This window comes from Trachemys scripta, chromosome 5, assembly GCF_013100865.1.
Source record: "Trachemys scripta elegans isolate TJP31775 chromosome 5, CAS_Tse_1.0, whole genome shotgun sequence".
Taxonomy (NCBI): Eukaryota; Metazoa; Chordata; order Testudines; family Emydidae; genus Trachemys; species Trachemys scripta.
Genome location: NC_048302.1, coordinates 119,739,866 through 119,752,114, shown reverse-complemented (window position 1 = coordinate 119,752,114; position 12,249 = coordinate 119,739,866). Strand labels below are relative to the sequence as shown.

The 12,249-nt window shown below is 38.5% G+C and overlaps 1 protein-coding gene across 1 annotated transcript in view; it reads left to right on the top strand.

Moving 5' to 3' along the window:
• Positions 1-348: 348 nt before the first annotated feature.
• The window catches only part of MSANTD1 (Myb/SANT DNA binding domain containing 1), a 31,780-nt gene continuing 19,879 nt past the window's right edge, over positions 349-12,249 (top strand). The window contains exons 1-3 of the mRNA XM_034772794.1: positions 349-415; positions 533-797; positions 11,690-11,974. Of these exons, the coding sequence (XP_034628685.1) occupies positions 544-797; positions 11,690-11,974 (539 nt within the window). The 5' untranslated portion in view covers positions 349-415; positions 533-543. The remainder of the gene's footprint in view (positions 416-532; positions 798-11,689; positions 11,975-12,249) is intronic.

The following is a 12,249-nucleotide window of genomic DNA, read 5'->3' as shown; positions in this document are numbered from 1 at the left end:
TGTGTGTATGTACATGGCCTCAGTCCTTGCAACCTCCTAGAGAGTCTGTCAAGGCACAACTTAAAAGCTCATTCAGGCAACCAAGACCCCCTGCTAGCAGATTGTCTGCCTAAAAGGTAAGAGAAAGCTAAAAAGAAGTAGAAACTTAAAAGTAGCTTCTCAAAGGCTGCATAGATCTTTTTTTGTTAAACCTAAAGTGTTTAAAAGCTTTAATATTGATGGCCTGTCAACTTTGTCCTGATTCTTTGGCTTTCAGTTAAAAGGTTTTTGTTGTTGTAGCTTATGCAGTTGCTCTGTTGCTATGGAAACGTGACATCAAAATGACGTTTCTCTGTTTAAAAGCTTTTAACTAAATTCCTGCCTGTCAGATGTAGGCCCCATTTTGTGCACTCAAGCTTCAAGCTGTTGCAAAAAGGTTTCATATGTTCTGTTGTCATTCAAATTCTTTATCCACATATGCATGTCTTGTACTACAAAAACCTAAACTAAAAACTCAATCTATATTAAGTGTCCTCTTTTAAAACCCTTTTAGGTCAATCAGCAATGGCTGCAGCAGAAATTCCCAGTTACATTGTTTCTTCTCAGACTGAGAAACACAGAAGGGCCAGAAACTGGACTGATGCAGAAATGAGAGGTTTAATGCTGGTTTGGGAAGAATTTTTTGATGAACTGAAACAAACTAAAAGGAATGCCAAAGTTTATGAGAAAATGGCTAACAAACTCTTTGAAATGACTGGAGAAATTCGCCACGGAGAGGAAATAAAGATAAAAATTACAAATATGACATTCCAGTACAGGTAAGCTTCAGTTAATTCTTTTTATTTTGAGAGATTTTTAGCAGGGGTGACGCAGAGTTATTTGCCTTTCAGAAAAAGTCTCATACAGGAAATCTATAGATAAAAGGTTAAAGATTGTTCATATCGCTTTTAAAAATCTCTCCTGCCAGTACTATTATATCTTTATTATTTTCCCTCTCATTTATTTTCAAACTCTGTTACAACTTTGTTTCTTTATAGTTAACTAATGGTGCTATGAAATATTGGAATGAAAATGTATTTGGTGTTAAAACAGATTTTCTTGTTTAGGGGGCTGATAATGTTAGCTTGTCAGCAGTTCCTGGCAGTTAAACTGCTGCAGTTTGAAGTGACCAGTTAGAATCAGTGTTACAAGTAAAAGTTCAAATACAAAATAATTTATTTAGGAATGAAGTTCCCAATTTTTGGCATTGCAAGTTGAAGGGTAATACTTCACAGGGCCAAAAATAATTGGATGTCTTATTACTGAGTGACACACATTGCTATAAGCAGCTCTAGCGAAACAACTATTATATCTGCAGAGAGAGAATCAATGTCCTCTGTAAATACTGCTCTAAGAGAGTGGGGGAAGGGGGAAGAGGTGTCTAGAACATGATAAAGACGAGGCAATGTCAGTCATGAGGGAAAGTTGGCTTGAAAGATTGAGACATTCGCACATTTGTTGTTTAGAAAAAAATATAATTTAGCAGAGATATTTGCATATATCTGCTTTTAAAAAAAATCTTATTGCTGAGAGACATAAACTGCCACATACTGGAAATCCTGAGTGGTCATTTAGTTATGTGTTTCTGATGCAAGAAAATCAAATATGTGATTCTTTTACTTCATCTCCACGAAAAGCTAGTATTAATAATAAAAGAGATTATTACAGCAGCAGATCATGTTAAAATTGCTTGCTTTTCTTTGGGGGCACACTTGCTGTATTTCATGCAGACATCACTCATCAAATAGAAAACTAGGGTGAATGCTATAAGCCCCTTTAACTTTGAATTTTCCCTTTCTCAGTTTGTCAAATCCATTAATATTGTCTTTAAGGTGTTTTCTGTAATGTCAAAGCTGGTATTTTATACTCAGCACTTAACATCTTCAAAGTGCTTTACAAACACCTACTTAATCCTCGCAACACATCTCTGAGGCAGGTAAGAAAGTATTATCCACCCCCATTTTACAGATAGGGAGACTGGAACTGAGGTCATTATTTCCCCAAAGTTACAAAGCAAGTCACCCTCAAACCCAGAATTAGAACTCAGTAGTTCTTGACTACCAGGCCTTTGCTTAGCTCACTAAATCATGAAGCCACTCTGCTAACAAATACATCCCATTGTACCTAGGTTTTACAGGTGTCCAAAAATACTGCATGATATTTCGAGTACTGTAATGGCTATGTGCAGTGGTTGTTTTTGTAAGCCTTTGTTCTGAATTTTCTTTCTGTTATTATCAATCACACAGTCTCAGTTTTTTTCTAGTTAATATTTTCTGTTAAGCAGCATTGGGAGGGGAGGGAGTAAAACATATAAACTATGGAGGAAAATTTACTTTTTCATTCCTGTACGTTTTCATTAACTTCCAGAAGCACTTTCAATGCATGCTGCCATGTTGTGAGGTGTATCAAAATGCACCGAGCTGCAGTGCTCATTAAGATGCCAACTTTGGGGAGCTTGAAGACTTCCCTGTGTTGGCATGTTACTGGCATGTACAGAAATACACTTATAAATGTCAGATTTTTGTTGTTGTTGTATAATGGAGACTTAAGTTTCCTAATATTATTTGAAGACAATGTAATGTAAAGTAAACAGACAAGCAAAAGAGATTACTCCCAATTTGTTGTGTTTTCTAATTATTTCTCCTTAATATGTGGAGATGGGAAATAGACCTACTGGCTACCACTCTGCTGTCTGCTTTGCTTTTGGACACCTGAGTTTCAATTAATGTTATGGGGTCTGGAGGATACTTGGAGATCACGTCATGCATCATGTTTCAGTGCACTGTGGTGTGAACTGAAATGGAGGGCACGGAAAGCATGAAAAATGCTCTGTATTCAGATAGTATTTTGTAACAAGTATATGGAGTTGTTAAAATTGATCTACAAGTATTTAGCAAAAGTAGCAGGATAACCAGGTCATTTAGCATCTAAATTATTATTATTTCCCTCCACCATCCCAGTCACAAATTGCAGACTTTTATTTCATGAAATATCTGTCTATCATCTGTCTGTGGTATTACTAGGGTGCTTATCACCATAATAATAGTTTGCCAGTGATGTCACCATCAAAAGAAATCAAGTTAGAGCATGGATCCAGAAAATACTGATGTTTATCCACATATTACGAGTTCAGAAAGAAAAATATTCCTCCCTCCCCAAAAAAACAAACCAAAACAACCCTACAATGTAAAAAGGCAGCCACTTACCTGAGCACCTCTGCTGGTTCTATGATACAGGCATATTTAATGGTGAATGTGATGTCGCTGGTGCACTGCGTGCTGGGACATCTCATGGAGTGGGTAATGGTGACTTGCTGCTTCAGGGATCTAAAATGGAAATAGGTAAATTTGTACTTAAGAATCCTCTTACATATTTATCATAATGCCTTTTAACCTGAAGGATTCCATAGCACTTTATGGCTGATCCTGCAAATGTTGCTACTGAATGTAGTACTCATGGTTCTCAATGGAAGTCTTTGTTCACTATGCAGCAGCGGTCTAAAAAGCAGACAAAATGCTAGAATGCATAAGGAGTAGGTTTTAAAAATAATGCTACAATATAATAATATTGTTATATAAATCAATGGTAAGCCCTCCCCTTGAAAAAAATTCCAGATGGGGAAATACTGAAAAGTTTGGGACTTTTTACTTTAAAGAGAGGACAAATCAATAAAAGGCAACATGACAGAGGCATACAAAGTAACAAATGATATAGAGAACGTAAACCAGGTGCTCCTTTTCCCCCTTTCCCTATAATAACAAAGTTATTCAATGAAATTTAAAAACAATTAAAGAAGATACTTTTTACAAAACACATAATTGGCAGGTGGAACTCATTGCAACTAGATATCATTGAGACCAAGAGCTAAGTAGTATTTTTTAAAAGATTAGACATTTTGTAAGGATAACGAGAACACTGGTCATTTAAATTAGATATAATTTTAAAAACATATGAAGTATATAAATCCTCGTGCACCATGAATTGTCTGGGGCTAGGAAGAAACTTTCCCTACGAGCAGTCTATTCCACAATTGTCCACTAAGAGGTTTCTTGCATCTTCCTGTGAAGCATTTAGTATTCGCCACTGTCAGAAATAGGAGATTGGAATAGATGGTCTGATCTGGTAGGTAGTTTATGCACTATTACAAATAGTCCCAGTGACTTCATGGTAATAAGCACCTTGCCTAAAATAAATGTTTGCCTGTCTGCAATACATAAAGGAATCACTTCATTCACCACGGCAACCAAGGGCCTAACCTACATTAAAAATGTAGTGCAGATGCAGCTGGGCAAAATCCTACTATAAGAAAAAGTGCAGTGGAAACTTAAGTATCTAGTTAGGGCTGATAGGACACTGGTTTTTAATGTTATGTGTGAAAGGCTCTGTGCAGTAAACTGCACGTACACCTCTACTTCGATATAACGCTGTCCTCGGGAGCCAAAAAATCTTACCGCGTTATAGGTGAAACCACGTTATATCGAACTTGTTTTGATCCACCGGAGTGCGTAGCCCCGCCCTCCTCACTCCCCGGAGCAGTGCTTTACTGCGTTATATCCGAATTTGTGTTATATCAGGTCGCATTATATCAAGGTAGCGGTGTACTCCCATTTATCTATCTTGGTAGGTGAAGGTCTTAGTCAAGCGTGCCGGGATTGAAAGTTAAGGTTTCTGATAGAGTGAGTATCAAAAGTTCTGCTTACATTACTAAGTCATCTCCTGCAGTTTAGAATCGCTTAGAATATGTCCTGAAGTTCTTTCTACTGTGTTGGCTACTTGGGCATTCAGCACCCACAAACCTACAATTAGTCCTTCTAAAAGAAAATACATTCCTATCATCACTAATATATTGATCTTAATGTGTGCCAATATACAGTATTAGAGAGAGAAGGGTGTGTGAGGTAATATATTTTATTGGACCAACTTATATTGGTGAAAGAGACAAGCTTTAGAGCTATTATTATTATTTTACTACTGATATAATATGTAATGACTTGTAAAACAAAATACAAGGATTATAGAATATGCACACTAAACAATATGATAGTTCTAATTCCTTTTGATGCTTTAAAAATAAAGGCCGTGTGAATGCAAATTCGTTATTTTTTTGAAACCAGCTCCTCTCTCCTTCCCCCAAAAATTTGAGGAAACAGGATGCAATTGTTACATTTTAATTTGAATTGCAGTCAATTAATGTTAATCATTGGTAAATTTGAATCAGTCTCATGATCTGAATCATAGATTAATTTTTTTAATTTTCATGTGTACATGACAGCAATTAAACGTAGTGCCTTGTGTAATTCTTCACCATATTCCATGATATTAAATTACTGGAATCTTTGACCTTTGCTGCAGCAATGACCAAAGATAAGTGCAGCCAAATTACTGCAGAAAGTTTAAATTTGAATATTTTACCAGCTTTCTCTTCAGTTTCAATAATTCATTGCAGACTCACAATTTAAGTATTGTACTTTCCTACATTTTTCTCTCCTGCATCATTGATTTGTGCATGAACAGTGTTATTTATTATTTATTTTGAAAGCTTTTTTCAGAAACCCCAGGAGATGAAGCTTGTTTCCATTCCTCCAGGCTAGTAGGAATATCAAACAAATACCATAATAATAATAATTAATAATAAATTAATAATACCCCCAAAACCCAGCAATAGTGTGTTGAACAGAGAAAGAGTAAAAAAAAATCAAGTTATAGATTGTATGTATTTGTTCTAAGTAGTCATGGTCTTTAAAAACTTGCTCTAAAATTTAATGTTTTCATAATTTTATTTTAAAGGTATTTTAATACTCATGAAATTGCTGGATTAATTGATATAGTGAATACAGTCCTAGTTATCCACAAAAGAGGCAATATAAGTACAATTTGCTCCACCAATGTGCCTCAACCAGATGACAGAAGGTCCTGGAAAGTGGTTAATTAGATCTCAGTGCTCATTCAGTTGTTGATTTTGCTGTAATAACATGGCCAACAAGATTGCCAGCTGTGGTGGTAACAACGGGACTGAGATCACTAACTCATTTGAGATCATTTTCAGTGACTTCTGATCTGGTCTGGATTTAAACTAGTGTCTTAGAGATTAAAAAAGTCTGTATCTTATTAAATAGTTCCTGAGCCTATTTAGTTTATACAAGTGTAAGTGGGGGAATGGTCCCGCTCTTGTGGGGAACTTTCCTGGCTTCTGCAATACCCCTGTGGAATCGGATAGTGAAAGGACCTGAGTCCTCACTCCCGCTTCCTTTACCCAGATGCCTGCCTGACCTTGAAGGACTGCTCTTCCATGCGGCAGAGTCCTTGGAATCTTAATAACGTGGTCCCATGATTCCTGGGAGGCTTAACCCCCAATCTTGTCATGGCCACTTAGGACAGGGGGTAGAGTGTCCCCAGTCCGGAGTACTCTCTCCACAACGGCCACTACCCTGGCCCACTGCACACTACATTAAGTTCAAACCAAATACAATTTATTAAAGAGCAAGACAGTAAGAAAAATAAGGAAAAAATTAGACAGGTTAAAGGAATCAAGTAATCCTGCCCTGCTGGCACGGGGAAACCACAAACAGCAGTCTTTGGGATATGAGGGAAGTTCACAGCCTATTCTTCACATGTCCCAGACCTCCTTCTCAAGCACTGGCTGTGCTGCGGTGACACTGTGGGTCAGACACCTGCTCTGGCAGTTGCCACACACCCTCAGGCTCTAGCTGGCAGGAACCCTTCTCCACAACATTGGCCCTCCCAACGGGGTCATGGACCCCCTCCAAGTCCAGCCTGCAAGACCTCTTGTTTGACGATATCTCCTTGCACTGGGCCCTCTGCCCAGGATCCCCCCTCACTCTTCCCAGCTGTTCACCGCACTCGGCTCTGGTGTTACTTGTGGCACAGAGGGCATTCACTACCCAGCTCTGGGCCCCCAGCTCCCCACTGTAACTCAGCCCTGGCTCCCTGTCAGCATGGCTGGTCTGTGCTGCCCCTGGCTCTGGACTGCTCTGGCTCTGTCTGCTGCATTAATTTTTGTTTATTGCCCGTGACCTGTCCGTGATTTTTACTAAAAATATCCATGAAAAAATCTGAGCCTTATTCATGGGTCCTATCACCCCTCTACTGCCTCTAGGGTTAGACTAAGTAGGTACAGGCTAACACACTATACTAGCATTACTCTGGTCCTGTCCATTTCTAAAGAATTTAATATTTAATTAAAAAGAATCTTGCATTTAGTTGCAAAGAAAACCCTCCAATGACTTGATCCTATGTTGACTCACTAAGTTGGGAGATAGTAGCAGTGAGCTTAATTCATCCCTGCTGTTGATTTCAACTGAGCTACATTAGGGATAAATGTGGTCTGATAGAGGTTAGAGGCCTCAGCTGTCCCTCTTTTCTACTCAGACTCCACTTCCAATCTCAGCAAAAGATTCTAAAATGAGAGGCGTGAACTCTGAAACCGGCGATGACCATTTAATACTAACATTCTTAGCTATTTTACTGTTGATCATTTTATGAGAGAGCTTTTGTGGGGCAGAGTTAGAACATAAGAACAACTATACTGAGTCAGACCAATGGTCCATCTAGCTCAGTATCCTGTCTTCCAACAGTGGCCAATGCCAGGTGCCCCAGAGGGAATGAACAGAACAGGAAATCATCAAGTGATCCATCCCCTGTCGCCCATTCCCAGCTTCTGGCAAAATCATAATAATGGACAACTGTGATACGGGGGAGTAATTTGAGTGCTGTTGTAGAGACAGAGTTGGAATAAAATGCTATTGTTTTACCCAATGCGGCCTTTGTTTGCTTCTATATGCCATGTTCCCACTTCTTTTCCGTGGTTCTGGACTCCCCCTCCCTATCTTTTCCTCTCCCCTCGGTATCATCCCTTTGTCTTGCTCCACCCCAGAGTCCAGATTCCATCAGCTTCACTGCTGCCCCTTTTAAGTCAGCAGAGTGCTCCGGCCCAGTTTGCAGTGGGGATCAGTATTCCCAGTCTGTTGCTGAAATAAGCAGAAATCCACACACTGCATTTAGAGTGAGAGGAGTGTTCGGACACCTATTTAGTTCTGAATAATAGCATCCTCTAGCAGTGGCTGGACAAATCTGTGGATATTTCTTCAAAAGTGTGATAGTACTACATAAAGGGAGGGCCATGGTGCACAGCTGAACTTAAGCATAAAGAATAAAATCCTGACACATTTACTCAAGCAAAACTCCTGCTCCCTTTAATGGGAATTTTGCGGGAGTAAGGATGTGAGATTTAGCTCAAAATCATAATAATGGATGACTGTGATACAGGGGGAGTAATTTGAGTACTGTTGAAGAGACAAAGAGGCTGATGACATCTGAAAGCGGTAGTTGTCAAAGAATCTGATTCAGAACAGAATAGTCCTGCCCTTAAACGTCTCTACTCAGTCAGAAAGAGCCCAGTGTTCCTAATTTAGACTTCGAAGTTCAATAAACAGCAGCTCCCACCGAAAACCCACATTTTAATTATCATTACAGTCTTTATTTAGTATTTACCCTAAGATTGTGAGTTTATTGATAATACAGTTTGAGATGTTCTGCATTAAAACAATGAAATCTGAGCACATTAGGCCTTGCCAATACATAGCACTGCACAGTTGTAACTTGCATGGGGAAACCCTTGTGAAGTAAATAGGTGTACAGTGTGTACCTAGCAATGTGTGGCAATAGAAGAAAAATACTTTTATTGCAAAGAATTTTAACAACTAAACAAAAAAGTATTTGGTATTAAGTTGATAATTTACTGTGTGTCCTATAGCTAGATATTGTGTAACAAAGAAGCCATGTGTCAAAGATAACATTGTGTCAATGGTCTGATCTGATTGTGAAATTACAGCAGCAGTTTGCAAAGCATGTATGACATTAATATTTTGAATGCATAGAGAGAATAAGAATACAGATAGTGTTGTGCAAGCTTTGCTATTCATTGCTATAATATGCAGCTCACCTGTAGCTGGAAAAGCTCATCAGACCTTGAAAGTTCAGAGAAGAACACTAACTATTTAAAAACCCAAACAAACTAATTTGCTGTTCTTAACTTCCTTCCCACCAGTAGTTGTCACTTCATCCTAGTCTGCTAGCCACATGTTGGACCATTGGAAAGGAAGAACTTCAAATTTTCCACACTCCCATCTCTATTTGTCACCATTGTTATCATGTTCAAGTTTATTTTCCTCTAACAGTCCTAATGGCAGCTGAAGAGGTGGGTGTTATATCTTCCTACCAGCAGATGGACGCAGGAAAAAGTGTGTTGTGGTATTCCCCAAGAAAAGGACTGTACAGCTATCCAAGCCCAATACTTTCCTGTTTCCAGAAGGTGGAAATCTCTTTCTGTTTGGCAGAACCAGCCTGGAAGTCAATTAAAAATATACAAAAACAGCATTTAAAATTTTTTTTTAATTGTTTTTATTGGTTAAATTAACCAACTTTAAATGTGCTGGAAACATGTTTTTCAGGTTGGTCTGAAGTAAACAGGATGAAATTCAATAAGGACAAATGCAAAAAGGAACAATCAGTTGCCCATATACAAAATGGGAAATGACTGCCTAGGGAGGAGTACTGCGGAAAGGGATCTGCGGGTCATAGTGGATCACAAGCTACATATGAGTCAAGACTGTAACACTGTTGCCAAAAAAAAAGGGGGGGGGAGCAAATATCATTCTGGGATTTATTAGCAGGAATGTTGTAAGCAAGACTCAAGGAGTAATTCTTCCGCTCTACTTCATGCTGATTAGGCCTCAACTGGAATATTGTGTCCAGTTCTGGGCGTCACACTTCAGGAAAGATGTGGACAAATTGGAGAAAGTCCAGAGAAAAGCCACAAAAATGATTAAAGGTTTAGAAAACATGATCTATGAGGGAAGATTGAAAAAAATGGGTTTGTTTATCTGGAGAAGAGAAGACTGACGGGGGACACAACATTTTTCATGTATATAAAAGGTTTACAGGGAGAAGTGAGAAAAATTGTTCTTTAACCTCTGACATTAGGAAAAACTTCCTGTCAGGGTGGTTAAGCACTGGAATAAATTGCCTACAGAGGTTGTGGAATCTCCATCATTGGAGATTTTTAAGAACAAGTTAGACAAATATCTGTCAGAGATGGTCTAGATAACATTTAGTCCAGCATTGAGTTCAGGGGTCTGGACTAGAAGACCTCCTGAGGTCCCTTCCAGTCCTATGATTCTATGCTTCTATGTAAAATCAACTGATTTATTAAACAAAGGAAGTATTAAGTGTATTTAGTGATTAGACAGATTGGTTCTGGTCACCATGGGCCAGATTTTCAAAGGTATTTAGATGCCTAAAGATGTAGATAGGTGCTTAGTGGGGTTTCCAAAAGTGCATAAGTAGGGTAGGTGCCTGATTCCCATTGAAATCAATGGGAATTAAAGAAATAATCAACATAGGCATTTTTGAAAAACCCTTTAGACAGCTGCATCTTTATCTGCATGTTTAGGTGCCTAAATCTGAAAATATTGAAAATCTGGCCTCACATCTTTCATATTTTTAGAATTAGTAGATCTTCTTTTCTTTCACCTGGCTTTTATTAATACATTGGAAGAGGAAACAAGCATTTGTGCTTTTTCAACTTCCAATCAGTTTCTCGACTTTAAATGACTAATCCAAATGAAGGAAATATTCTCTCTCCGATTTCTATCTTAACTGAAACTAAAAATAATTAAAGCAAAAGTTTGTCTGCACAACAGAAACTAAAAGTACATAATTTGGAAAATGTAAATACCAACATTAGGTCCATCATAAAGACTGAGAACAATACAGATACTTAGTAATGCAGACATGACATTGAGACATATTTTAAAGCTTGATTTTGACCAAAGGAATTAAAGATGTTTCTGCCCTGATTCTGTATATAATTAAAAAATCAGGACCCTTTAATTCATTAAAATTTGAGGCAGGCTCACTGATATTTTTATTTATATAAATGATTTTAATGGATTATGGTGAGTTTAGGCCTTAACATAGGGTGTCATAATTTCCCTGTTCCCAGCCAATGGGAGCTGCGGGGGTGCTGCTGGTAGGCAAGACCAGCGTGTGGAGACCCCTGGCCCTCCTTCTCCCGGGGCCTCAGGGGCATGCTGGCCGCTTCTGGGAGCGGCGCGGGGCCAGGGCAGGCAGGGAGGCTGCCTTAGCCCCACCGCCGGACTTTTAGCGTCCAGAGATCGTGATCGACTGGCAGAGGCTCCAGGATCAACCAGTTGATCGCAATTGACTGGTTGGTGACCACTGCACTAGCTCTTATTAAAATATGCTGTTTTAAACCCTGATCAGATTTGTCATTTTGTAAGAGGGAGCAACCAGCACTGTTATAACAAGTGTATTCATTATCAATTATTTAAATGGATTCTCTTCACTAGTAGAAGCTGTTATTTTTTAGTACTGATACTGAACTCAACTTGGGGTAATGTGCACCTTTTCACCACTGGACAAAATCATGAAAATAAACTGATGATCTCACTTGATATCAAAGGCCAAAAACTGCTATCTAAATTTATTCTTATTAAGGATTTTTAGTTTGCCTGTAAAATGATCGGTGTTATCTTTTGTGACTGAAACAGATTTTTGAGATAGAGGTTTAAGATCTGTATGAAATGCTTGTTTCTGTGTTATCAGACCTTTCTCTTGTATGCCTTTACAGGAAATTAAAATGCATGACTGATAGTGAAACCGTCGCACCTGACTGGCCTTATTACAAAACCATTGATAGAATCCTGTCTAAAGTAACAGACCACAGTGATGTGAAAATGCATGAAAGTCAGCAACCAGGCCCTTCTACATCACAGACTGAGGCCTCGCAGTCTCCATCAGCTAAGTCTACACCTCTGTACTTGCCATATAACCAGTTTACGTATGAAGGAAGGGAAGAATGTTTTGAAGATGAACATTCAGAGAGCTCATCAAGCTTACTTTCTTATAAGTTGAGGTGGAATTTTTTATTTTCCTTTCTCATATTTCATACATTAGACTAGTTCTATTATGTAATTGGAAAACTCTAGAATGTTTACATTAATCACTCTTGCCATTGCTTTTCTTAAGTCATAAGTGAGATGAGTTTGCTGGTCTTTACCTAAACAGCTAGACTAAGGGTTTCATTTTTGTCTATGGGGTACGTAAGCACCACAAAATGCCACGCAATATTGTCAACATTTAACATGGGTCCCTCTGCTTATGAGAGGCATAGCATTTCTACCAAAGTAG